Source organism: Salvelinus alpinus, chromosome 6 (genome assembly GCF_045679555.1).
Source record: "Salvelinus alpinus chromosome 6, SLU_Salpinus.1, whole genome shotgun sequence".
Classification (NCBI taxonomy): Eukaryota; Metazoa; Chordata; class Actinopteri; order Salmoniformes; family Salmonidae; genus Salvelinus; species Salvelinus alpinus.
This window is the reverse complement of record NC_092091.1, coordinates 11,978,257-12,003,826: the sequence shown is the minus strand read 5'-3', so window position 1 is coordinate 12,003,826 and position 25,570 is coordinate 11,978,257. Positions and strand designations below refer to the sequence as shown.

Below are 25,570 nucleotides of genomic sequence, written 5' to 3'. Positions count from 1 at the left end.
TCTAGTCCCACATTCAAGAGAACTCGGATTATTTAAACGAGTTAACCAAATCGGATATTTACGAGTTTCCGAGTTGTCTTGAACGCGGCATAAAAACACTTACACTCGCCCTAAATCGTAAATTCAACATCACAAATAAGATATATAAATATATCTTATTTAAACTAGCTTTAGTTTTCCACCGGAAATGACTGATGTGCATTTACTGTCATGTGATACACATTTTTCACAGCACTGAAGTGCGGCGTAGCGTTCTGTTTTCCCAAACTAAGAAATGTTTCTCTTTGCCACAGCCTGCTAAATTGCAGCTAGCTTCAGTTATGGAAGTGACTGACAGTAGCTTAATGTAAACGTGTATAGTTCCGTTCAAGTGTTGAAGAAAATTCACGGATATAACGTGTTTGGAACCTGTCGTAAGTAATTGTTAGCTAACGTAACTTGTCTACGGTCTGTCTTTCTACTTTGTTAGGTAACGTTAGCTAGTATTCTGCACCAGCTAACGTTTTTTACATTCATTTTTTTTTTACCTTTGACTAGGCAAGTCAGTTAAGAACACATTCTTATTTACAAAGACAGCCTAGGAACAGTGGGTTAACGACAGCTAACCATGTAAAAATCTATCTGGCTAAGCAAACATTTAACGTTATAGATAACGCCCAATAAGCCTTGCATCTTGCCAATGCCCATAGCAATTCTTGATCACGATAGGCCTACTACCTAACGTAACAGGCTCACATTTATGTTAGCTATCTTGGTGTATTTGGTGATACAAACGCATAGCTAGTTAGCCTAGTTGTTTGACATTCATGTATTAGCACTGTTAATGGTGTAGCATTTATTTTCCAATTGCTTTCCAGTATCACCAGCACCATGGAACCCACAGCCTCTGGAATGTTCTGTAACAGAATGCTCAGTATGGTAAACTCAGAGGATGTCAACGCCATCATCCAAGCCCAAAGGCACATGTGAGTGACAGTCTGAACTACAGCACAGTCCACATTGTACATCTGCTGGATTTATTGATATTTCTCACAGAGGGCAGACTGTCTGCAAGGGGGTCTTGATGGGTGGCCTTGCACTCACTGTGATTTGTTAGTCATACAGACCAACACTGGTTAGCAGTCAGCGTGGGTAGACTATGGCAAAATAGGCACAGCTTTGCCACAGCACGATACAAATTTAACACCATTAATTTAAGCCTATTTATCTCGCTCATCATTTGCTCCTCTTCCAGGCTGGACCGCTTTGAGAAGACCAATGAGATGCTAATCAACTTCAACGGGCTGTCCAACGTGCGGCTGCTGCAGATGAACGAACACTTCCTGCTTCACACGCGCACCCTGGTGGAGATGAAGAAAGACTTGGACAGCATCTTTAGGAGAATCAGGTGATGGACCTGGCCTAATACTAGGCTACCCCCCATTGTCTTCCCACAGATGGCCTCATTCTACGTAAGACAATGGACTACCCCTAGACCCGGCCTCTAGCCCCACTATTCTCTACAAAAAATAACCCCAGGCCTTACCCCCTAAACATTTCTCTAGATCTGAAAATAGGTTCAGACATTTTTGCAAATGTATTAAATAAAAAACACCTTTACTCAGTACTTTGTTGAAGCACCTTTGGCAGCGATTACAGCCTCAAGTCTTCTTAGGCATGAAACTACAAGCTTGGCACACCTGTATTTGGGAAGTTACTATGCTACGCCGTAGGGATGGTGCCAGGTTTCCTCCAGACTTGGCATTGGCATTCAGGCCAAAGATTTCAATCTTTGTTTCATCAGATCGAGAATCTTGTTTCTCATGGTAAGAGTCCTTTAGGTGCCTTTTGGCAAACTCAAAGCGGGTTGTCATGTGCCGTTTACTGAGGAGTGGCTTCTGTCTGGTCACTACCATAAAGCCTTGATTTGTGGAGTGCTGCAGAGATGGTTGTCCTTCTGGAAGGTTCTCCAATCTCCACAGAGGAACTCTGGAGCTCTGTCAATGATCATTGGGTTCTTGGTCACCTCCCTGACCAAGGCCCTTCTTCCATGATTGCTCAGTTTGGCCAGGCTCTTGGAAGAGTCTTGGTGCTTCCAAACTTCTTCCATTTAAGAATGATGGCAGCCACTGTTTTCTTTGGAGACCTTCAATGCTACATACATTTTTTGCTACCATTCCCCAGATCTGTGCCTCTGCACAATCCTGTCTCGGAGCCCTACAGACAATTCCCTCGACCTCATGGCTTGGTTTTTCCTCTGACATGCACTGTCAACTGTGGGACCTAATATAGGCAGGTGTGTGCCTTTTACAAATCATTTCCAATCAATAGAATTTACCACAGGTGGACTCCAATCAAGTTGTAGAAACATCTCAAGGACGATCAATGGAAACAGGATGCACCTGTTTCTATTTACTTACGTAAATAAGGTTTTTCTGTTTTCTGTTTTAAAAATGTGCATAAATGTCTCACCTGTTTTCGCTTTGTCATTATGGGGTATGTAGATTGGTGAGGGGGAAAAAATGTAAACCATTTTGGAATACGGCTGTATGTAACATAACAAAATGTGGGAAAAGTCAAGGGGTCTGAATCGAAATGCACTGTACATGAAGTTCCAAGCATAAGGGGCAAGGGGTTGTTTTTTTAACTGGTTTATTGGATTATCTATACTCTTGGTGGATTGTAGATTTCCTCTAAGCGAACTTTATACTGACTACGAATGGAAACTTTGTCACTCACTCCCTTGTCCAATTTTTACACTCGCTTATGGGAGTAGTCACACAATTATTGCTCTGACCTTGGTTTCCTTCTGTAATGATTACATAATCCATTTATTCATGGTTCTATCTGTCCACGCAGGACGTTAAAGGGCAAGATCGCCAAGCAGTACCCAGAGGCCTTCAGCAGTGAGTTTGACATTTTACAGTCATGACCGCAACATTGGCAGACAAATAAATGTTGTTTACTGTAAATTGTTGCTAATCATACATTTTTCAGTGTTTTTTGTTGTGTGTTGCGGCCTTAACAAGATGAGACAACATAATGTAAACGCAGCAATGGAGTGTCTTTTTGTATGTAATTCTACATACTTGTGTGCTGTGAAATGTTTTGAACAGATGGTATACGACTTTGCGTAGAGCCCTTTAGTTAGCACTACACATCACACTTTGAATTGAAACATTGCCAAGTAACTGAATTCAATCTACTTTTATTTATGTCTTTTTTATTTAACCTTTATTTAACTAGGCAAGTCAGTTAAGTACAAATTCTAATTTATAATGACGGACTACCAAAAGGCCTCCTACAGGGGCTGAGATTAAAAAGAAAGTATAGGACAAAACACACATGACGAGAGACACCACAGTAAGTCCTTCTCCTCAGTGCCTCTCTGAGGGTGCATCTAAGTGGCGTTAATTCTTCCTTTCCTTTATCTGAAATGATGGGAAAGAAATTAGACAGGTGCTGTTTTTTAAACAATGAGTGTAGATGGAGGCCACTTTAGACTGAGACTCACCCTGTCTCTCCCTCTTCCCCATAGACGTCCACGAGTCGCCTGTCCTGGAGGAGGACGACGACGAGTTTGATCTCATCCCGCCCAGCGTTGCCGCGACGATCACCACCGCCATGTCGGAGCAGAGCACAGAGTCATGTGACACGAGCCCCGACGTCATTTCCCCGACCGTGAGCCGTTGTTCTGAAGACCTCTCCCAGGAGCAGGCCGACACGCCTACCTCTGACCCAGCCCTGCCTAGCCCTGAGATGGGCGTGCTGAGAGATGAGGGTCCGGACTCAGTGCCTGCAGAGTAGAGCCTTTGTAACCCAGGCCTAGAGCTCTACTTATTACCTGCGGAGTAGAGCCTTTGTAACCCAGGCCTAGAGCTCTACTTAGTACCTGCAGAGTAGAGGGTTGGCTCAGTAGCTGTAGATTAGATACTCCTATATACAAAAGTATGTGGACACCCCTTCAAAGTAGTGAATTCGGCTATTTCAGCACCACCCTTTGCTGACAGGTGTATAAAATCGAGCACACAGCCATGCAATCTCCATAGACAAACCGTGCCAGTAGAATGGCCTTACTGAAGAGCTCAGTGACTTTCAACATGGCGCCGTCATAGGATGCCACCTTTCCAACAAGTCAGTTCATAAAATGTCTGCCCTGCTCGAGCTGCCCCGGTCAACTGTAAGTGCTCTTATTGAGAAGTGGGAACGTCTATGAGCAACAACGGCTCAGTTGCAAAGTGGTAGGCCACACAAGCTCACAGAATGGGACCACCGAGTGCTGAAGCACGTAGCGTTTAAAAAATAGTTGAAACACTCACTACTGAGTTCCAAACTGCCTCTGGAAGCAACGTCGGCACAAGAACTGTTCGTTGGGAACTTCAAGAAATGGGTTTCCATGGCCGCGCAGCCGTACACAAGCCTAAGATCACCATGCGCAATGCCAAGCGTCAGCTGGAGTGGTGTAAAGCTCACCACCATTGGTCTCTGGAGCAGGAGAAATGCGTTCTCTGGAGTGATGAATCACGCTTCATATCTGGTAGTCTGATGGAAGAATCTGGGTTTGCCAGATGCCAGGAGAATGCTACCTGCCCCAATGCATAGTGCCAGCTGTAAAGTTTGATGGAGGAGGAATAATGGTCTGGGGCTGTTTTTCATGATTCGGGCTAGGCCCCATAGATCCAGTGAAGGGAAATCTTAACACTACAGCATACAATGACATTGTAGACGATTCTGTGCTTCCAACTTTGTGGCAACAGTTTGGGAAAGGCCCTTTCCTGTTTCAGCATGACAGTGCACAAAGCGAGGTCCATGCTGAAATGATTTGTCAAGATCGGTGTGGAAGGACTTGACTGGCCAGCTCAGAGCCCTGACCTCAACCCCATCGAACACCTCAGGATGAATTGGAACCCCAACTGCGAGCCAGTTCTAATCGCCCAACATCAATGCTCGATCTCACTAATGCTCTTGTGGCTGAATGGAAGCAAATTCCCACAGCAATATACATCTAGTGGAAAGTCTTCCCAGAAGAGTGAATGCTGTTCTAGCAGCAAAGGGGTACCAACTCCATATTAATGCCCATGATTTTGGGATGAGATTTTCGACGAGAAGGTCCACATACTTTTGGTAATTTAGTGTAGAATCCCCAAGCTGCAGCAGAAGGTCAACGTGATTGATTGGCTTTTGAGTTTTGACCCGCTATCTGGCTAGTCAGGTCTGACTGCTGTTCACCTGTAACTGCCAAGACTGTTAGAAGAGTACACCTTACATCCCTTTTGAAGACATGCTTGTCCAGCACTCTCTCCCCTAAGCAATGAAGAAGATACTTGAATTTGTGTTGTTTTGAAGAACTGAATCCTTCACTTCTGCCACAGGAGGACTGCCCCCCCCCCAGTTATTCATTGTTTGTGTGCACAGGAGAGTCTCTCTTTATCATTATTTGTTTAGCTTGGAAATATTGTACTCCTTTTAATGAGGTGGTGAACTCTGGGCATGGGCAAGCCTATTGGAAGCCAGCTTTTAATCAATGGTTACGGCCTGCCAAAATATGGTTTTGTTTTTGAGTAATACATACCTCAAATGTGGTTTACCCTACTGAAACATCACACTGAAAAATAGACTTTGTTTTTAAACATGTAAAATGTATGAGTTGCTGCATAGAAGAGTTCAGTATTGTTGTTCTCCATTGTTTCTCAGATACGGTATTTTATTTTGTTGGGATAACTTGAGCTCAAGTACTAGGCTACATTGTAAATCTGTAAACGATCTCTCGATTTAAGTGGCTAGCTGAAGCTCTTTAAGTGTTTATCGGTATCATATCGGAAAATGTTGTGTATTTACTTGAATGCTAAAGAAATGAATTGGTTTGTTTAACAGTTAAATTATTAAAATATGACAACTCAAGCTTTAAATGTACCTTTTATCCCACCACTCTGACATGCATCTGGCACTCGAGAATACTTTATATACCCGCCCGATTGATATGTCATAGACTAGCATCTCCATGCTCAGCTATGACTGACATCATTACATGGTTTTACAACGAATTCAAATATTACAACTACATCATATCTTTGAGACGGCATTTCTAACACACAGCTCAATACTATATGCTAAACAACCTTGTGGATTTTCATAGAGTAGGTGTAGCTTTTTTTGAGACCAATGCACATTTGAATCTAATCTTCGGTACCTTAGTTTCAACATTCCCCTCTGCTCCATTTGTACCTGGGTTTAGCATTTGTGCACCTTGTTGTAAAAAGCTTCCTGAGGACCATGTGTAAACCAGGCCAGTTGGGTCATCAAAACATTTTGAAATAGTCAAATAATTTAAATGGGCGCAAACTGTACAATGCAGTTTGCTGGGTCTCTTCATCTTTTATTGTTCTCCACAGGTCATGCACCAGTTGAACAATCGCCATGACAATCAGAATGAAGACTGAGCAAGAGCTTGTAAATGTCAATTAATGTCTTCTATTGGGGAATCTCCGATACACATTTTTTTGTTGTTGAAACCATCAGAAAGTACAGTAAAAGGAAGTTGAGCTAAATCCAAAATACAATGAGGAAGGAAATGGATCGCCTGTCACTGTTTGACATGAGGCAGGAAAGTGGCATTGAAAGGATTTGCCCAGTTGAAGCAAAAATGTGCGTATTGCAAAAGGAAAATACAAATTATTTCGGCACTAACTCTGGACCATCCGAAAGATAGTACAAGAGTTTGGCAAATAAAAGGCTATGGCCCAGAAAGCCCAAAAAATGACAGACGCATAGGATTTTACCTGTCCCAAAGTTAAGGGAGTTTCACAGGACTCAAAGGAAACAATGGAAAGTTGGTACATAAGCGATGACAGTTGGAAAAGATGTGTCTTTATTTGAAGGGCAAATTATAGTCTTAAAACTACTGTTGCGGTGCAACCTGAGAGAGGCATACCTGCAGTTTAAAGATGCATTCCCTGACAGTAAATCAACCTTTTTTAAGGTTTGAAGAACCAAGGGATTGTGTTGCTAAAGTAGTGTTCACAATATTGGTTACTTTGTGCTTATGGGTCCTCTGGTGTCTACAGGATCAGAGACAATCCTATAATTTTTTTGTTATTACCTCTATGAGCTTGATGCCAATATTCACTATGAGGGAAAAGTAGACAGAATAACATGTTAAGTGTCTTAATATATGACTCGGACAGTGTTGCATTTTTAAAACTGGGCCAGTGTCTATACAGGTCCACATCTTCCAATGTTAAATGAACACTGCTGACGCTGTTATACTTTGTCAGTGTTAGGTAATTAACACATCACATTAGTATTTTTAACACTAGGTAGTGTATAAAGTTTGCACCAATGGTGTTATGCAATGTTTGATTAAGGATATTACAATAATATTTATATGTATCTTATGCCACATGCACTTATGTACATATTTACAAATACTTCAGGACTGGCAGCAAACAAATTCAAACTTTAACATAACTGTATACCACTTAAACTTGTACTTCCACTCACAGATGGCCAAAAACAACACATTGAAAGTCACCCCCCCCCCTACTAAGCCAAGCCTCCAATATAACTCCCCAGTGTGCCTTGCCTTTTCAAGTAAATTGTAGAGTTACCATCCATGACTATTTGTTAGTGAGAGGGACATGGGTGTTGAATTAATTCATTTTCAGACTGTGGACCTTACCAAATCAGTTTCTAGGCATACATTATAATTAAAATGTAACTCTTTAGGACAATGTATTATTAAAGGCCTTACTTTAATGGCCAAGTTTTACCCTAACACAGTGTTAGGAACCTCCTGGTTTACAGGCTACATCAGGCATGCAAGTCACATTAGGATGGCTTGCAAAGTGATCTGTAATTCCTATTGGAATTCAGACAGAGTTAGGATATCCAACAGTTTGAATTTTATTCACCTGCAACCTGCATTTAGAATGACTGTCAGGGTTAAGAACATTGTGAGGAGGCTACCTAAACCATTTCAGTAACGGGTGCAATAAATCAAACTAACTGATTGGATTAGTTCAGATATTTTTCGTTATTTATCTTTGTGTAGCATAAGATTCATCAATCAAGAAATGTACATGCTAAAACACAGATATTAAAAACAAAAATGTCTCCCTGCAGTTGAGCATGCTGGGAAATCTGATAATGGTGGGAGTGTTTTACTCTCCACAGAGTAACGCTGACACAATCACACTCAACACTGGTTATTTACACCAACACTGGGGTTATTTTACACCACTGAGTGTTAATTTAACACTTACAGTCTCAATGTAACACCTGAATCCACACTGAAAAACGTTACACTGAAAAATCAACACTAGGGAACACTGGCCAATTTGTTGTGCTCTGGCCGTTTTGTACGATTATGAAACATTGGAGACATTGAAATGTTTGGCAGTTGAATTTAAATAAGGCTCTTGTAGTTGATAGGATTATCACTGGACCATTTTTTTTATACATTTTCTCAAATGCTATTAATCTATTGTTAATGGTGTACTTTTATTGTTTTGTTTTATTGTTTATGTTTCTCAACGAATCAAGGAGGATGTGTTTTGTCAGTAAACTATCATTTCAACAGGTTCCACCGCTGATAAGCCAAACCTTTGTCAAACTCCACTCCAGCAGGTGGCGATAGAGAAATGTATTTACTCGTTTACTACAAGAGCGCATATTATTTATTGTCACCGGATGTCTTTGTCGCTGATGCTGCACATGATGAAAACAACGGGTTCCCACTAGATAGCATAGCCACAAAGTCCGATATTACAGCCACAAAGACATAATTGGCTACAAAATGTTATTTTTGGTAATCATTTAAGAGTAGGGTTACATTTAAAATACGTTTTTAATAACATAAATTGTAGCAATAAGCGGAGTTTAGCCACAATTATGACTTTGTGACTGTGTTAATCATTCATCAGGGGTGTTACATTAGTGACGAAAACAACCCAGACGTTAGCTAGCAACTCGCGTTATCTAAAAAGTAAAAATGTCTAACATACAGTTGTTGAGGGTTTTTCTCAACGAGAGATTAACATATGCTGCCGATGAGATATTCGGGGTCGTTGAAAAAACTATAATAGAGTATCAGGAGGAAGTTGTCCGTCTACAAAGGCTGCTCGACATAGTTCTTCAACCTGAGATAAAGCTACGCAGGGCAGGTGTGTTACTCGGTACGTTTGTCTTACTTACTAAATCATAATTTTATTGGACAAAAGGAGCAATGCCAAAGTGAGTCAGCATTGAGTTAACAGTTTCTTCCTTTCGCTTCTCTTCCTCCAGACCACTCTCTCTCCGTCTCTGAAGTGGAGGTTCTCCCTGAGCATCAAGAGTGGAACACCAGTCTGAGGCAGGAGGACCCACAGCCCACACAGATAAAAGAGGAACCGGAGGAAATCGGGACCAGTCGGGAAGAAGAGCAGCTTCAAGGGCTTGAGGCAGATACCATAGACTCCATTTTCACTCCCGCCTATGTGAAAAGTGACTGTGATGAGTACCCAACTCACCCCTCACATCTCTATCAAACCCAAAAGGAAGAAAACGGAGAGAGAGACACTCTACCCAGTACTACATCCGAACTGATCAAAACACAACTTGACCGAGAGAACTATGTAGAATCAGAACCAACCAGTGTCTCTCAGCCATTCTCTGAAGCAAATCCAGACTGTTTTGCAGCTCAGAGTGAAAACAGTAAAAGTGTCAGTGGCATGGAGAATGGAGGACCTGCGATAGGTTTTAAGCCAGTCAAATCAAAGAGAAAAAATATGGTAAAAGGGCAAAATTCCTGTATCACTACTATGGGCAGCACATCCACACAGTTGTCCCATCTGAAATCACACAGGCAAAGTTTTGCTTCTCCCTGTTGTTGCAAGGTGTGTGGCAAATTTTTTAATTACACGAGTACATTAATTAGACATGTTAAAACCCATACAGGGGATAACGATCATCAATGTGGTGTCTGTGGGAAAAGTATGGAGTCCACAGAAAGTAAGAAAGATCACCTCCAAACTCACATTGCAGCTAATGTTTCTTGTCATGTTTGTAGTAAATATTTTTCCTGTAACAGTAAACTGACAGAGCACATGAGGATCCACACAGGGGAGAAACCATATCGCTGCTGTGATTGTGGCCAAGGATTCAGCACTAGCGGTGGTCTGAAAAGACACACGAGGAGACACTCGGGAGAACAACTGTATCACCCTGATTGTGACAAAGGATTCGGCACCAGCGGTGATCTGAAAACACACACTAGAATTTACACAGGATTATCTATATCGCTGCCCTGATTGTGGCAAAGGATTCCAATAGGTTCTGGCTCCAGCAGATACCTTCTCAGGACACACACTGTGAGACATATGAGCTGAGACAGGATGTCGAATCCTGACAGAGAGCTAGCTAACGCTAGCTAGCAAGTGTAGCCAGCTACTGTAGCCAATTTATACTCCGCTAACTCTCCCAACTTTTACCACTACGATACTTAACATAACGCCCTGAACCAGAGCTACTGACATGTAGCCAGCTAGCTAACGTTAGCCACACATTTGTAACATATATTAATTAAATTAATATCACACGAATTGGAGGGACCGACACAAATTCATACATAGAAATGTAATGTCATACAAAACGGAGGGACACAAGAAAATGTTTACTATGTTACGGCTGGAGTTCAGACTGCATACCATCTGAGATGCAAAAAATACCATCTGAGACAGGCAGCTTCAGACCGCATAATCTGCAGCTGGATGCTTCTCAAGGATTCAGCATTGCTGGTAATCTGTCAATGCACATGAAGATTCACACAGGAGAGAAAAGACAAAAGTATTCAGTACTGGCGTCAATCTGAAAGTGCACATGAGGACTCACTGAAGCACTGTATAGGTGCAATGATTGCAGAGTTTTTAAAATGTTTATTATAGAACTCCTACAAAGTTACATTAACAACGGTCACAAGATGGAGGAAACGTGATAATGTGCTGTTTGGGGAAAGTCTTCAGACAGAAGATTTAGAGGTGCATTCTAACCGACAGAGACACTCTACCCAGTACTACAACTGAAATGATCAAAACACAACCTGACGGAGAGGACTATAGAGAATCAGAACCAACCAGTGTCTCTCAGCCATTCTCTGAAGCAAATCCAGACTATTTTGCAGCTCAGAGTGAAATCAGTGAAAGTGTCAGTGGCATGGAGAATGCGATAGGTAGATGCTCCTCAGGACACTACTCTTGGATGAATAATATATGACTGAATTACCAGTGGTGTAAAATATCTACGTTAAAATACTTCAAATGACTATTTAAGGAGTTTTTTGGGGTATCTTTACTTTACTATTTATATTTTTTCAACTTTTACTCCACTACGTTCCTAAAGAAAATAATGTATTTTTTATGCCATACATTTTCCCTGACACCCAAAAGCACTCGTTACATTTTGAATGCTTAGCAGGAAAACAAAAGGTTCCTATTCACAAGCTGATCAAAATAACATCCCTGGTCATCTCTACTGCCTCTGATCTGGTGGACTCACTAAACAGAGAACATACCTGGTTGTCTCTACTGCCTCTGATCTGGTGGACTCACTAAACAGAGAACATCCCTGGTCATCTCTACTGCCTCTGATCTGGTGGACTCACTAAACACAAATTATTTGTTTGTAAATTGTCTGGGTGTTGCAGTGTGAGTGTTGGACTGTGCCCCTGGCTAACCGTAAATAAAAATGTATAATGGTGCTGTCTGGTTTGCTATATATAAGGAATTTAAAAGCATTTATTATTTTACTTTTGATACTTAAGTATATTTGAGCAACAACATTTGCTTTTTATACATAAGTATATTTAAAGCCAAATACGTTTACTCAAGCAGTATTTTACTGGGTAACTTTCACTTTTATTTGAGTCATTTTCTATTAAGGTATCTTTTCTTTTACTCAAGTATGACAATTGGATACTTTTTCCACCACTGTGAGTTACTGCTTGAACCTAAGAACTCCCCATCGCCGTCTATAAGAGAGCGGGTAGTGGATTTCTGAGCTACAGGAGTCTGCTCATTAGTTATGGGATGACACTAAGCCATTTGAACCCACGTCCTCCATTTATACATAAAACATGTTTGTTTTAAAGGTTTACATTTTGCCACTATGTTAAACTGTCACATTATATCTGTTTTGATGTCGCTAAAGTAGTGTTAACAATATTGGTTACTTTGTGCTTATGTGCCCTCCAGTGTCCACAGGAGCTGAGACAATCCTATACACACCGATTTATCATATCTATGGGCTTGATGTCAGTTTCCACTTCATGAGGGAAAGTACATTTTATTGTATTTTTTACGTGTTTTGACCAGCAATTGGCTACTCACATCTCTAACTCAATAATCAAGTTTGCTGATGACAACAGTGGTAGGCCTGACTACCAACAACGACGAGACAGCCTACAGGGAGGAGGTAAGAGCCCTGGCGGAGTGGTTCTCGGAAAATAACCTCTTCCTCATCGTTAACAAAATGAAGGAGCTGATCGTGGACTATAGGACACAGCAGAGAGCACGCCCTCATCCACATCGACTGGGCCGCAGCGGAGAGGGTCAAAAGCTTCAGGTTCCTTGGCGTGTACATCACTAAGGACCTGAAATGGTCCCTCCACACCGACACTGGTGAAGAAGGCGCAACAGCCGGGCTTGGACCCTGAATCCCTCACAAACTTCTACATAATGCACCATCGAGAGCATTCTGTCGGGCTGTCTCACCGTCTGGTACGGCAACTGCACTGCCCGCAACCGCAGGGCTCTCCAGAGGGTGGTGCGGTCAGCCCAACCCATCACCGGGGGCACACTGACTGCCCTCCAGGACGTCTACAGCACCCGGTGTCACAGGAAGGCCAAAAAGATCATCAAGGACCTCAGCCACCCAAGCCACGGCCTGTTCACCCTCCTACCATCTAGTAGGCGGAGACAGTACAGGTGCATCAAAGCTGGGACAGAGAGAATGAAAAACAGCTTCTATCTTCAGACTGTTAACCAGCCATCACTAGCCGGCGTCTGCCCGGTACCCTGACCTGTACCTTAGACACTGTCACTAGCTGGCTACCACCCAGTACTCTACCCTGCACCTTAGAGACTGCTGCCCTAGGTACATAGACTCATTGAACACTGGCCACGTTAATGTTTGCATAATGTTTATGGTTCTGAAATGGTTTCTGTTGTTAGATACAGATAACATTAGCAATTCTGCAACATTATTCTGTTGACATTTAATTTGATCTCTGAGAAATTAAACTAACTGATTACTCACTTTTATATGTACATACTGTATTCTCAACATACTGTAGCTTATCTCATATAACTACTGCTGTAAATACTGTATTCTCCACATACTGTAGTTCATTCTATATAACTACTGCTGTACATACTGTATTCTCAACATACTGTAGCTCATTCTATATAACTACTGCTGTACATACTGTAGCTCATTCTATAAAACTACTGCTGTACATACTGTATTCTCAACATACTGTAGCTCATTCTATATAACTACTGCTGTACATACTGTATTCTCAACATACTGTAGTTCATTCTATATAACTACTGCTGTACATACTGTATTCTCAACATACTGTAGTTCATTCTATATAACTACTGCTGTACATACTGTATTCTCCACATACTGTAGCTCATTCTATATAACTACTGCTGTACATACTGTAGCTCATTCTATATAACTACTGCTGTACATACTGTATTCTCAACATACTGTAGTTCATTCTATATAACTACTGCTGTACATACTGTATTCTCAACATACTGTAGCTCATTCTATATAACTACCGCTGTACATACTGTAGCTCATTCTATATAACTACTGCTGTACATACTGTATTCTCAACATACTGTAGCTCATTCTATATAACTACTGCTGTACATACTGTATTCTCCACATACTGTAGTTCATTCTATATAACTACTGCTGTACATACTGTATTCTCAACATACTGTAGTTCATTCTATATAACTACTGCTGTACATACTGTATTCTCAACATACTGTAGTTCATTCTATATAACTACTGCTGTACATACTGTATTCTCCACATACTGTAGCTCATTCTATATAACTACTGCTGTACATACTGTATTCTCAACATACTGTAGCTCATTCTATATAACTACTGCTGTACATACTGTATTCTCAACATACTGTAGTTCATTCTATATAACTACTGCTGTACATACTGTAGCTCATTCTATATAACTACTGCTGTACATACTGTATTCTCAACATACTGTAGTTCATTCTATATAACTACTGCTGTACATACTGTATTCTCAACATACTGTAGTTCATTCTATATAACTACTGCTGTACATACTGTATTCTCCACATACTGTAGCTCATTCTATATAACTACTGCTGTACATACTGTATTCTCAACATACTGTAGCTCATTCTATATAACTACTGCTGTACATACTGTATTCTCAACATACTGTAGTTCATTCTATATAACTACTGCTGTACATACTGTAGCTCATTCTATATAACTACTGCTGTACATACTGTATTCTCCACATACTGTAGTTCATTCTATATAACTACTGCTGTACATACTGTATTCTCCACATACTGTAGCTCATTCTATATAACTACTGCTGTACATACTGTAGCTCATTCTATATAACTACTGCTGTACATACTGTATTCTCCACATACTTTAGCTCATCCTATATATTGGGCTCCCGGGTGGCACAGCAGTCTAAGGCACTGCTATTTCAGTGCAAGATGCGTCACTACAGTCCCTGGTTTGAATCCAGGCTGTGTCACATCCGGCCGTGATTGGGAGTCTCATAGGGCGGCGCACAATTGGCCCATTGCCGTCCGGGGTAGACCGTCATTGTAAATTAGAATTAGCTCTTAACTGACTTGCCTAGTTAAATTAAGGTTAAATAAAAAATATTCTGATATTTCTTCTTATACATGTTTTGGGGCTGATTGGACGTACTGCCAAAATCTCTAAAACGACGTGGGGTGTATTTGCGCATTAGTATTGTACTGTTAGACATTTACTGCTGGAGCTAGAAGCACAACCATTTACTGCACTGCTGGAGCTAGAAACACAAGCATTTACTGCTAGAGCTAGAAACACAATAATTTCCTGTACTGCTAGAGCTAGAAACACAAGCATTTACTGCTAGAGCTAGAAACACAATCATTTACTGCACTGCTGGAGCTAGAAACACAAGCATTTACTGCACTGCTGGAGCTAGAAACACAATAATTTACTCCACTGCTGGAGCTAGAAACACAATAATTTACTGCACTGCTGGAGCTAGAAACACAATAATTTACTGCACTGCTGGAGCTAGAAACACAAGCATTTACTGCACTGCTGGAGCTAGAAGCACAATCATTCACTGCTGGAGCTAGAAGCACAATCATTCACTGCTGGAGCTAGAAGCACAATCATTCACTGCTGGAGCTAGAAACACAATCATTTCCTGCACTGAATATTGGGCGAAGGTTCAACCTTCCAACAGGACAACAACCCTTAGCACACAGCCAAGACAACACAGGAGTGGCTTCGGGACAAGTCTCTGAATGTCCTTGAGTGGCCCAGCCAGAGTTGAACCTGATCTACCATCTCTGTAGAGACCTGAAAATAGCTGTGCAGCACTGATAGCAACAACAACCACTACATATAAGTTGGCTGTGTTTACAGCTGTCACAATAGACAGGCTGAGAGAGAGAGACAGACGGACAGACAGACAGACAGGTTGTTTACTATGACTGGATGAAGGGATGCAGTGTTGAAGGCTTCCTTTAGGTCTCCTGGTCTCTTGGGATTTAAACTGTGAATACAGAGAGATAGTCCTAACCATTCAATCAATGTACAGAACAAACAGTCATCATTAACACTATACTGAGTGGAGACTATGGATATAATATATTATCATAGAATATGATACAATATAATATAAAGACTAGAATAGAATAAGGGTTTTGACATGAAAGCACAGCCAGATGTTTTGACTTGACAGTGTGTCTCTATACCTCTCAGTCTCTGAAGACACCCAGCCATGGTTAGGATTATTAGAGAAGCTTTTCCTGCTGAAAGACAGTTTCATTTCATCTGGTTTCATAAGTAATGTATTGAATATGTTCATAACCCCGTCCACCTATAAGATGTGGGGGATCTGTATGACTAAGAAGAGATACAAAGTACTCTGATTGTAAAACGTCTTCTCTGTTTAGTCCTAGATATGTCTAGGGTTACTGCTGAATGTAGTACCTCTAACCCTGACCCTAGACCTAACAGTAATAACCACACTGTAATGTAAAGTATTACCTCATTCTCAATGATCAGTCAATACATACAGTATTCATTTCAACTACAGTACATTGTACCAATATCAAGTCCCCCCTCATTACAACCACTTCTGAATTATCATTATAGACACTTATAATCAGTGTTATAACACATAGGTGTATTATAAGGCATTATAAAGGTTATTTAGAAGAAAAAGAAACGCACACCTATTTAGGCGAGGTGCTGGCTAGCGGAGTAGAACATTTAAAAATAAAGGAGAGCCGCACACTCTAGGAGCTCAGATGCAAAAATATTTAATTTACCAACGTTTCGACAGGCAAGCTGTCTTCATCAGGGTACAGGTGAAGACAGCTTGCCTGTCGAAACGTTGGTAAATGAAATATTTTTGCATCTGAGCTCCTAGAGTGTGCGGCTCTCCTTTATTTTTAAATTATAAAGGTTATTAAAAGCATTATAATATGTACTTCATAGAAACTGTTACCCTTTATATATTCTAACCACTCTAATGTATTCCATATTAAGGGTCCTAATCTAGGAACTAAAATATGTCTCTCAACGTTGCATGCAGTTCTCGCTCTCTCTCTCTCTAACCCCTCCTTCACTCCCTCCCTCCTTCCCTCCCTCTAAACTCACCTATCTGGCAGAACCAGAAAGTACATACCTTCCAAAAACTCACTTCTGAGGAAACTAAACTGATCTGAGTCTGTGTGTCGTCTGTTTGCGTGAGAGTGAACAACCGTCCAATGGCTCAGAAGGGAGTTCTGCCGGACCAGGACCAGTTCTGTTGTTCTGTCTGTCTGGATCTACTGAAGGAGCCAGTCACTACTGCCTGTGGACACAGTTACTGTAGAAGCTGTATTGAGGGCTGCTGGGATCAGGATGTTCTGAAAGGGGTCTATAGCTGTCCTCAGTGCAGAGAGACCTTCACTCCAAGGGCCACTCTGAGGAAAAATAACATGTTGGCTGAGATGGTGGAGAAGCTGAAGAAGACAGGACTCCAGGCTGCTCCTCCTCCTGCTCTGTGCTATGCTGAACCTGGAGATGTGGTGTGTGATTTCTGCACTGGGACCAGAAAGCAGAAAGCCCTCATGTCCTGTCTGGCGTGTCTGGCCTCTTACTGTGAGACTCACCTACAACCTCATTATGAATCTCCTGCTTTCAAGAAGCACAAGCTGGTCAAAGCCACCGCACAACTACAGGAGAAGATCTGCTCTCATCATGACAAGCTGCTGGAGGTTTACTGTCGTACAGATCAGCAGTGTATCTGTTATCAGTGTACAATGGATGAACATAAAGGCCATGATACAGTGTCAGCTGCAGCAGAGAGGACTGAGAAACAGGTAAGACCAGAACAACTTGTTGGTGACTGTCTGATAAACAAAGAATTAAAGATACAGTAGGAACTAAGACTGTTTGAATATGAGAATTCAACTGAAATCGATCCATGTCAGAACAAATATGAACACAAACCTTGTGTCACGCCCTGACCGAAGAGATCTTTTTATGTCTCTATTTTGGTTTGGTCAGGGTGTGATTTGGGTGGGCATTCTATGTTAATTTTCTATGTTTTGTATTACTTTGTTGTTTGGCCGGGTGTGGTTCTCAATCAGAGGCAGCTGTCTATCGTTGTCTCTGATTGAGAACCATACTTAGGTAGCTTTTTCCCACATGGTTTTTGTGGGTAGTTGTTTTCTGTTTGTGTTTGTACCAGACAGAACTGTTTCGTTTTGTTCTATTTTGTTATTTTTTCAGTGTTCAGGTTTAATAAATTTATCATGAACACGTACCACGGTGCACCTTGGTCCTCTCCTTCTTCATCAGTTGAGCGTTACACCTTGAGTATATAGATATGTTAACCCATATTCTCCAAATGTTTCACCATTTTCTAAAATCAAACACCATTATCATTCTAAATGCCCTTTAATGAGTCCAAAGTTCAGTCTCAACCCCTTGATACATGTACACCTAACATAAAAACTATAATCATTCACATAGCAACATATAAATATCATATAGAAAATGGACCATCAAGATTGTAGACCTTCCTCTCTATGTCCCATTACTATACTATTGATCTACTGGACAAAAATAGCTTGATAGCTCATTGAAGAGTGATTCTCCACAGAGACAGCTGGGGATGAGTCAGCAGAAGGTCCAGCAGAGATTCCAGGAGAGAGAGAAGGAGTTGAAGGAGCTCCAACAGGCTGTGGAGTCTCTCAAGGTGAGTATTGTTGACCAGAGGAGACACACCATTTCACTTCTCTCCTCCAGTCAGAGAGAGAGAGGGAGAGGGGCCCCTCTCCAATTACACTGTTGGGAACAGGGTGTCTGGACCCCTTTCAGAGAATAGACTGCTTAATGTAACCGATGGGATATGAACCCAGGTCTACTGCAGGAGAAACCAACATCTTGACCGTTACATCAAGAGGACATTCCCTATTGGGCCAAGACTGATTTTGAAGCTGCAGGCGGGGCTACCTCATCACATTACCTCATTCATATATCTTTATGTACATATTCTTTATCCCATTACACTTGTGTGTATAAGGTAGTAGTTGTGGAATTGTTAGGTTAGATTACTCGTTGGTTATTACTGCATTGTCGGAACTAGAAGCACAAGCATTTCGCTACACTCGCATTAACATCTGCTAACCATGTGTATGTGACAAATAAAATAAAATTTGTTTTGATTTGATTTATTTAGCCACTGCAGCAGTACTGAATAAAGTGTTTATCCTTACTAAAGTAGTAATTACTCAGAATTGCAAAATATAAAATGTTGTAGTTCATTTTATCACTAACAACCATAAAATAAAAATGTATAGCATAATGAAACTGACATAAACCAAAAAACGACAAACATTTAGTTAATTATATAAAAATATGTATATTTATCTAGATGGGTGACATTATCTGCCAAAGTAACACTTAACATATAAACACAGACACTGGACACAGACACTGAAAATTTGCTTTTTTAATATATATCTGGTAGCTCTCAAAAGAGACTTTGCTTTGCTGAGCAGTTAGTTTTCAGGAGTGTGCTGACTGCCTGCCTTCAGAGGAGTCTGTCTGTGATTAATGAAAAGTTTGTAAGTTTTAGCCACGCTTTCACAGAGGCCAAGTTTACATTTACATGTTTTTATTTTTTTTATTTTACCGTTATTTTACCAGGTAAGTTGACTGAGAACACGTTCTCATTTGCAGAAACGACCTGGGGAATAGTTACAGGGGAGAGGAGGGGGATGAATGAGCCAATTATAAACTGGGGATTATTAGGTGACCAAGATGGTTTGAGGGCCAGATTGGGAATTTAGCCAGGACACCGGGGTTAACACCCCTACTCTTACGATAAGTGCCATGGGATCTTTAATGACCTCAGAGAGTCAGGACACCCGTTTAACGTCCCATCCGAAAGACGGCACCCTACACAGGGCAGTGTCCCCAATCACTGCCCTGGGGCATTGGGATATTTTTTAGACCAGAGGAAAGAGTGCCTCCTACTGGCCCTCCAACACCACTTCCAGCAGCATCTGGTCTCCCATCCAGGGACTGACCAGGACCGACCCTGCTTAGCTTCAGAGTGAGTTTAGGAGACACTCTTATCCAGAGTGACTAGGGGTAAAGAGCCTAAATCTGTCAAGGGAACATCGACACATTTCTCACCTAGACGGCTTGGGGACTCGAACCAGCCACCTTTGTGTTACTGCCTAACGCTCTTAACCGGTAGATTACAAACCACTAAATGTTAAACACAAAAGTCAAATGGTAGTAGATAAATGGTAAGCTGGTTAAATAAAAGACTGCTGTTATAACTTTCAGACTAACATTGTTTTGGGGAAATAGGGACATGTCTGTCTATTTCTCCAATTATCTCTAATAGATGTATTTATTTTAATGGTTTGAAGTTCTACACCATTTTAATCAGGATAACCTATTATTTCTAATGATGTAAGTTTGGGCAGCGTACAATGCTGTTACCAATGGATGGTAGTTAAATCGTAAACCAGTTATTGTTATTATTATATATTTTTCACCCAGGTTCGTCATAAAAACAGGTTTTAGTGGTCAAATAAAAAGGTAGACATTTTTTGGTGCCATTTATGGAAAATGGAATTGGGTTTGTGGCTGGATCAGCAGCTGTTCATCATGCGACCAGAGAGACTCAATACAGCAGGGGTTTCTGTTTTCTATGCTGCAGTACTGAGGGCCTGGCAGCTGCTGAGACCCACACGAGAGGGGGGTGTGGTGCCTGGGTCGTGGGTCTGGGAGGAGCCCATCTTCCACAACCCACTGATCACTGGGTTTGGTGGACCTGGAGAGCAGGGTGGCAGCGTTCTGACTCAAAGCAGCACAGAGGCTACTGTACCGTACGGAGGTGGGCTTAGCGGGAGTGAAGGAGCATCAGTGGCAGGGGGTTGTGGGGGCTGAGAGCATGGGTATAGGTGGAGGGTGCTCTATAAACTCCCAGTACTGGAAAGGTCAGGGGTCATCCAGTGGAGGGTATTACATGGAGCCCTGGACACCAATAGCTGGTTGGCTCGGGATGACCTGGGAGTTGGGGAGGGGTGTCCGTTTTCTGCAATGACAGAGTGTTCATCATGTTTTGTCTGTGTTGCCAGGGTAATGCCATTACTGTTGACGCCTTAGGGTTGAGTTTGAGTTTTACAAAATGATCAACAGTGTGGAGATGTTTCAGGAGGTATGGGGGCTCAGGCGGGCTGTCTGTACGGCTGGAGAGGAGGGGTTGGATGTACGGTTGGAATGTGGTGCTGGATGGTGTATTGTACTGTGGTGTTGGGTGCTGTATAATGTGGTGCTGGATGGTGTATTGTACTGTGGTGTTGGGTGCTGTATAATGTGATTGTGTGGAGGTTGTGGTGGCACGGAATGTGTTTTAAGGAGGGGTGTGGTGTAATGAGGATGGCAAGTCAGTCTCTCTCTCCATCTCGCTCTCGCTCTCGCTCTCTCTACAGCACTCTACACAGGCAGCAGTGGAGGACAGTGATCAGATCTTTACTGAGCTGATCCGCTCCATTGAGAGAAGGAGCTCTGAGGTGAAGGAGCTGATCAGAGCCCAAGTGAAGGATCAAGTGAGTCAAGCTGAAGGACTCCTGGAGCAACTGAAGCAGGAGATAACTGAGCTGAGGAAGAGAAGCACTGAGCTGGAGCAGCTCTCACACACAGAGGATCACATCCATTTCCTCCAGGTAACTAAACTGCCTTGTTACATGTGATATGAAATTATCTTAATGTGAAACTATTCATCTCAATCATTATGTTGTTCTGTCTGTCTGTCTGTCTGTCTCTCTCTCTCTCTGTGTCTCTGTCTCTCTCTCTCTCTCTCTCTCTCTCTCTCTCTCTCTCTCTCTCTCTCTCTCTCTCTCTCTCTCTCTCTCTCTCTCTCTCTCTCTCTCTCTCTCTCTCTCTCTCTCTCTCTCTCTCCAGAGTTATCAGTCTCTCTCCAGTATCAGTGTATCTTCAGACTTACCCAGCATCGTTGTCCGTCCTCTTCAGTACTTTGGAGATGTGAGTAAGACTGTGTCTGAACTGAGAGAGAAACTAGAAGACTTCCTTAAAGGAGAATGGACCAAGATCTCCACTACAGGTGTGTTGAAAACAATAAGAACATCAACTTTAGACCATTGAAAGTTCCCTACTAGTCACATACATGTGGAATATGGTATGATGATAACATTCCCTCTCGCTGTCAATGTGTTTGTGTGTCTGTAGTGAATATAGTGAATGTTGTACTGCCTCCAGAGCCCAAGACCAGAGAAGAGTTGTTACAATGTGAGTCTCTTTTTTTGTGAAGTAACTAACAGTCTCTTTTTACTGACACTCCTAACAATCCCTCTCGAAATATATAGCAATAGTAGATCTAATCAAAGACTGGGTATCTATCTGACTCCTCATATTTCTCTGATTTGATCTCTGCTGTGCTCTAATCAAAGACAGGGTAGAAACAGTATCTGACTTAACTTATTGTTCTAACTCCCCTCATTGGTCTCTGCTCTGCTCTTCTCCCAGATTCCTGTCAGCTCACATTGGACCCAAACACAGCAGGCACACGCCTCTCTCTGTCTGAAGGAAACAGAAAGGTGACCTATACACGCCAAGTCCAACCATATCCTGACCATCCAGACAGATTCACCAACCACTTCCAGGTTCTGTGTAGAGAGGGTCTGTCTGGATGCTGTTACTGGGAGGTGGAGTGGACTGGTAATGTTGTTATTACAGCAGTCTCATATAAAGACATCAGCAGAACAGAGACAGATGGTGTATTTGGATACAATAACAAGTCCTGGAGTTTACAGTGCTTTAGTGATGGTTATTGTTTCAGACACAATAATGTTAAGACTAAAGTATCAGGCCCTCAGTCCTCCAGAGTAGGAGTGTACCTGGATCACAAGGCAGGTACTCTGTCCTTCTACAGTGTCTCTGACACAATGACCCTCCTCCACCGAGTCCAAACCACATTCACTCAGCCCCTCTATCCTGGGTTTTATCTCTGTTATAGTACTGCTGAGCTGGTTAAACTGTAGTAGGGTCCACATAGATACTAGTCATGCTGGTGTAGTCTATAGCTGAGCTGGTTAAACTGTAGTAGGGTCGACATAGATACTAGTCATGCTGGTGTAGTCTATAGCTGAGCTGGTTAAACTGTAGTAGGGTCCACATAGATACTAGTCATGCTGGTGTAGTCTATAGCTGAGCTGGTTAAACTGTAGTAGGGTCCACATAGATTCTAGTCATGCTGGTGTAGTCTATAGCTGAGCTGGTTAAACTGTAGTAGGGTCCACATAGATACTAGTCATGCTGGTGTAGTCTATAGCTGAGCTGGTTAAACTGTAGTAGGGTCCACATAGATACTAGTCATGCTGGTGTAGTCTATAGCTGAGCTGGTTAAACTGTAGTAGGGTCCACATAGATACTAGTCATGCTGGTGTAGTCTATAGCTGAGCTGGTTAAACTGTAGTAGGGTCCACATAGATACTAGTCATGCTGGTGTAGTCTATAGCTGAGCTGGTTAAACTGTAGTAGGGTCCACATAGATACTAGTCATGCTGGTGTAGTCTATAGCTGAGCTGGTTAAACTGTAGTAGGGTCCACATAGATACTAGTCATGCTGGTGTAGTCTATAGCTGAGCAGGTTAAACTGTAGTAGGGTCCACATAGATACTAGTCATGCTGGTGTAGTCTATAGCTGAGTAGGTTAAACTGTAGTAGGGTCCACATAGATACTAGTCATGCTGGTGTAGTCTATAGCTGAGCTGGTTAAACTGTAGTAGGGTCCACATAGATACTAGTCATGCTGGTGTAGTCTATAGCTGAGCTGGTTAAACTGTAGTAGGGTCCACATAGTTACTAGTCATACTGGTGATGGTCCTCAGATGTGATGATTCATTCTGCTCTTTTTTTTATACAATATATATTTTCTTGACTGATTTGATCTTCTGAGATGTCATGCATTAAAATGCTTTGTATTAATATTATATAAAATGCTATATTTTAATCTTGTACATTTCCATGAATCATGATGTATGGTGTTGATGTATATTGGTTGTCATTCAGAACCATTGATATGTTTTCTCAATTGGTTCTCTGTCTCTATGTAATTTTCCTCAGTGGAACAGATAGTAACTAAACTATATGGACTGGTTTCCTGGACATGGAACAGATAGTAACTAAACTATATGGACTGGTTTCCTGGACATGGAACAGATAGTAACTAAACTCTATGGACTGGTTTCCTGTACATGGAACAGATAGTAACTAAACTCTATGGACTGGTTTCCTGGACATGGAACAGATAGTAACTAAACTATATGGACTGGTTTCCTGGACATGGAACAGATAGTAACTAAACTATATGGACTGGTTTCCTGGACATGGAACAGATAGTAACTAAACTTTATGGACTGGTTTCCTGGACATGGAACAGATAGTAACTAAACTATATGGACTGGTTTCCTGAACATGGAACAGATAGTAACTAAACTTTATGGACTGGTTTCCTGGACATGGAACAGATAGTAACTAAACTTTATGGACTGGTTTCCTGGACTTGGAACAGATAGTAACTAAACTATATGGACTGGTTTCCTGGACATGGAACAGATAGTAACTAAACTATATGGACTGGTTTCCTGGACATGGAACAGATAGTAACTAAACTATATGGACTGGTTTCCTGGACATGGAACAGATAGTAACTAAACTATATGGACTGGTTTCCTGGACATGGAACAGATAGTAACTAAACTATATGGACTGGTTTCCTGGACATGGAACAGATAGTAACTAAACTATATGGACTGGTTTCCTGGACATGGAACAGATAGTAACTAAACTATATGGACTGGTTTCCTGGACATGGAACAGATAGTAACTAAACTTTATGGACTGGTTTCCTGGACATGGAACAGATAGTAACTAAACTATATGGACTGGTTTCCTGGACATGGAACAGATAGTAACTAAACTTTATGGACTGGTTTCCTGGACATGGAACAGATAGTAACTAAACTATATGGATTGGTTTCCTGGACATGGAACAGATAGTAACTAAACTATATGGACTGGTTTCCTGGACATGGAACAGATAGTAACTAAACTTTATGGACTGGTTTCCTGGACATGGAACAGATAGTAACTAAACTTTATGGACTGGTTTCCTGGACACAGATTAAGCCTAAAGAGAATGTTCAATGGAGATTAACCGGCCCTAATTCTATCCACCAGGTGGTGCTATTGACCAAACAATAAAACCAGCAGATATCTTGACTTGCCTTCAGTATATCAGTAATGTTCAGAATAGTACTTTAATATCATTGGAGATTGATGGTCTTTTTAATCCACTATCCAGAGTCAGGAACAGATGAAGTTAGGTCTGCTACTGTTCAGTGATTAAATATGATTTATGGTGATGGGAAATAAAAAATACAACACTAAACTTCATCTAGTAATAGTTTTCCCTTGTTATTTATTTCAAGGTGTGTCTTTAACTTGTATTGTGGGGAGGTGAGCTAGTGGTGTGGCTGATAGAATAGAATGAAAAGGGAGGATGGGAGGGGAAATGGCTAGATATATCAGACATTTTCATACAGGAGTTAGTGTCTCTGTTCCAAATAGCTCCCTATTCCCTGCGTAGTGCACTAGGCTTCTTTAGACCAGATCTAAAGTAGTGTTCTAGATGTTAGATTGTTTCTCCCTGTCATTACAACATGACAATATGGTAATGACTTCAGTGGTTTCCACTTCTGTTGTTATT

At 41.5% G+C, this 25,570-nt stretch overlaps 3 protein-coding genes across 4 annotated transcripts; all 3 read left to right on the top strand.

Moving 5' to 3' along the window:
* Window positions 1–183: 183 nt before the first annotated feature.
* On the top strand, window positions 184–3,925 carry kxd1 (KxDL motif containing 1). Its single transcript, XM_071405404.1, has 5 exons — window positions 184–413; window positions 858–965; window positions 1,235–1,387; window positions 2,839–2,885; window positions 3,518–3,925. The coding sequence occupies exons 2-5, from the start codon at window positions 871–873 to the stop codon at window positions 3,784–3,786; spliced, it is 564 nt and encodes a 187-aa protein (XP_071261505.1). The 5' UTR covers window positions 184–413; window positions 858–870; the 3' UTR covers window positions 3,787–3,925.
* Window positions 3,926–8,678: 4,753 nt separating this feature from the next.
* LOC139578150 (zinc finger protein 572-like) lies at window positions 8,679–11,710 on the top strand. Of its 2 annotated transcripts, none has more exons than XM_071405403.1 (2): window positions 8,679–9,140; window positions 9,262–11,710. In XM_071405403.1, exons 1-2 carry the CDS (start codon window positions 8,969–8,971, stop codon window positions 10,263–10,265), a joined length of 1,176 nt encoding a protein of 391 aa, XP_071261504.1. In that variant the 5' UTR covers window positions 8,679–8,968; the 3' UTR covers window positions 10,266–11,710. The 2 variants fall into 2 exon arrangements, 1 of the variants encoding a protein (XP_071261504.1); XR_011675500.1 differs by having other exon boundaries at window positions 8,999–9,152; window positions 9,262–9,400.
* A 5,287-nt stretch (window positions 11,711–16,997) lies between these two features.
* On the top strand, window positions 16,998–25,261 carry LOC139577519 (tripartite motif-containing protein 16-like). Its single transcript, XM_071404563.1, has 6 exons — window positions 16,998–17,636; window positions 18,422–18,517; window positions 21,273–21,506; window positions 21,745–21,904; window positions 22,030–22,089; window positions 22,327–25,261. The coding sequence occupies exons 1-6, from the start codon at window positions 17,040–17,042 to the stop codon at window positions 22,839–22,841; spliced, it is 1,662 nt and encodes a 553-aa protein (XP_071260664.1). The 5' UTR covers window positions 16,998–17,039; the 3' UTR covers window positions 22,842–25,261.
* Window positions 25,262–25,570: the final 309 nt, after the last annotated feature.

Bases quoted from the DNA above. Each gene is read 5' to 3' on its own strand.
- kxd1 (XM_071405404.1), top strand. From the start codon at position 871: ATGGAACCCACAGCCTCTGGAATGTTCTGTAACAGAATGCTCAGTATG. The intron at 1,388-2,838 runs GTGATGGACCTG...CTGTCCACGCAG, and splicing joins AGCATCTTTAGGAGAATCAG to GACGTTAAAGGGCAAGATCG. The intron at 2,886-3,517 runs GTGAGTTTGACA...TCTTCCCCATAG, and splicing joins GTACCCAGAGGCCTTCAGCA to ACGTCCACGAGTCGCCTGTC.
- LOC139578150 (XM_071405403.1), top strand. From the start codon at position 8,969: ATGTCTAACATACAGTTGTTGAGGGTTTTTCTCAACGAGAGATTAACA. The intron at 9,141-9,261 runs GTGTGTTACTCG...CTCTTCCTCCAG, and splicing joins GATAAAGCTACGCAGGGCAG to ACCACTCTCTCTCCGTCTCT.
- LOC139577519 (XM_071404563.1), top strand. From the start codon at position 17,040: ATGGCTCAGAAGGGAGTTCTGCCGGACCAGGACCAGTTCTGTTGTTCT. The intron at 17,637-18,421 runs GTAAGACCAGAA...GATTCTCCACAG, and splicing joins CAGAGAGGACTGAGAAACAG to AGACAGCTGGGGATGAGTCA. The intron at 22,090-22,326 runs GTGAGTCTCTTT...CTCTTCTCCCAG, and splicing joins CAGAGAAGAGTTGTTACAAT to ATTCCTGTCAGCTCACATTG.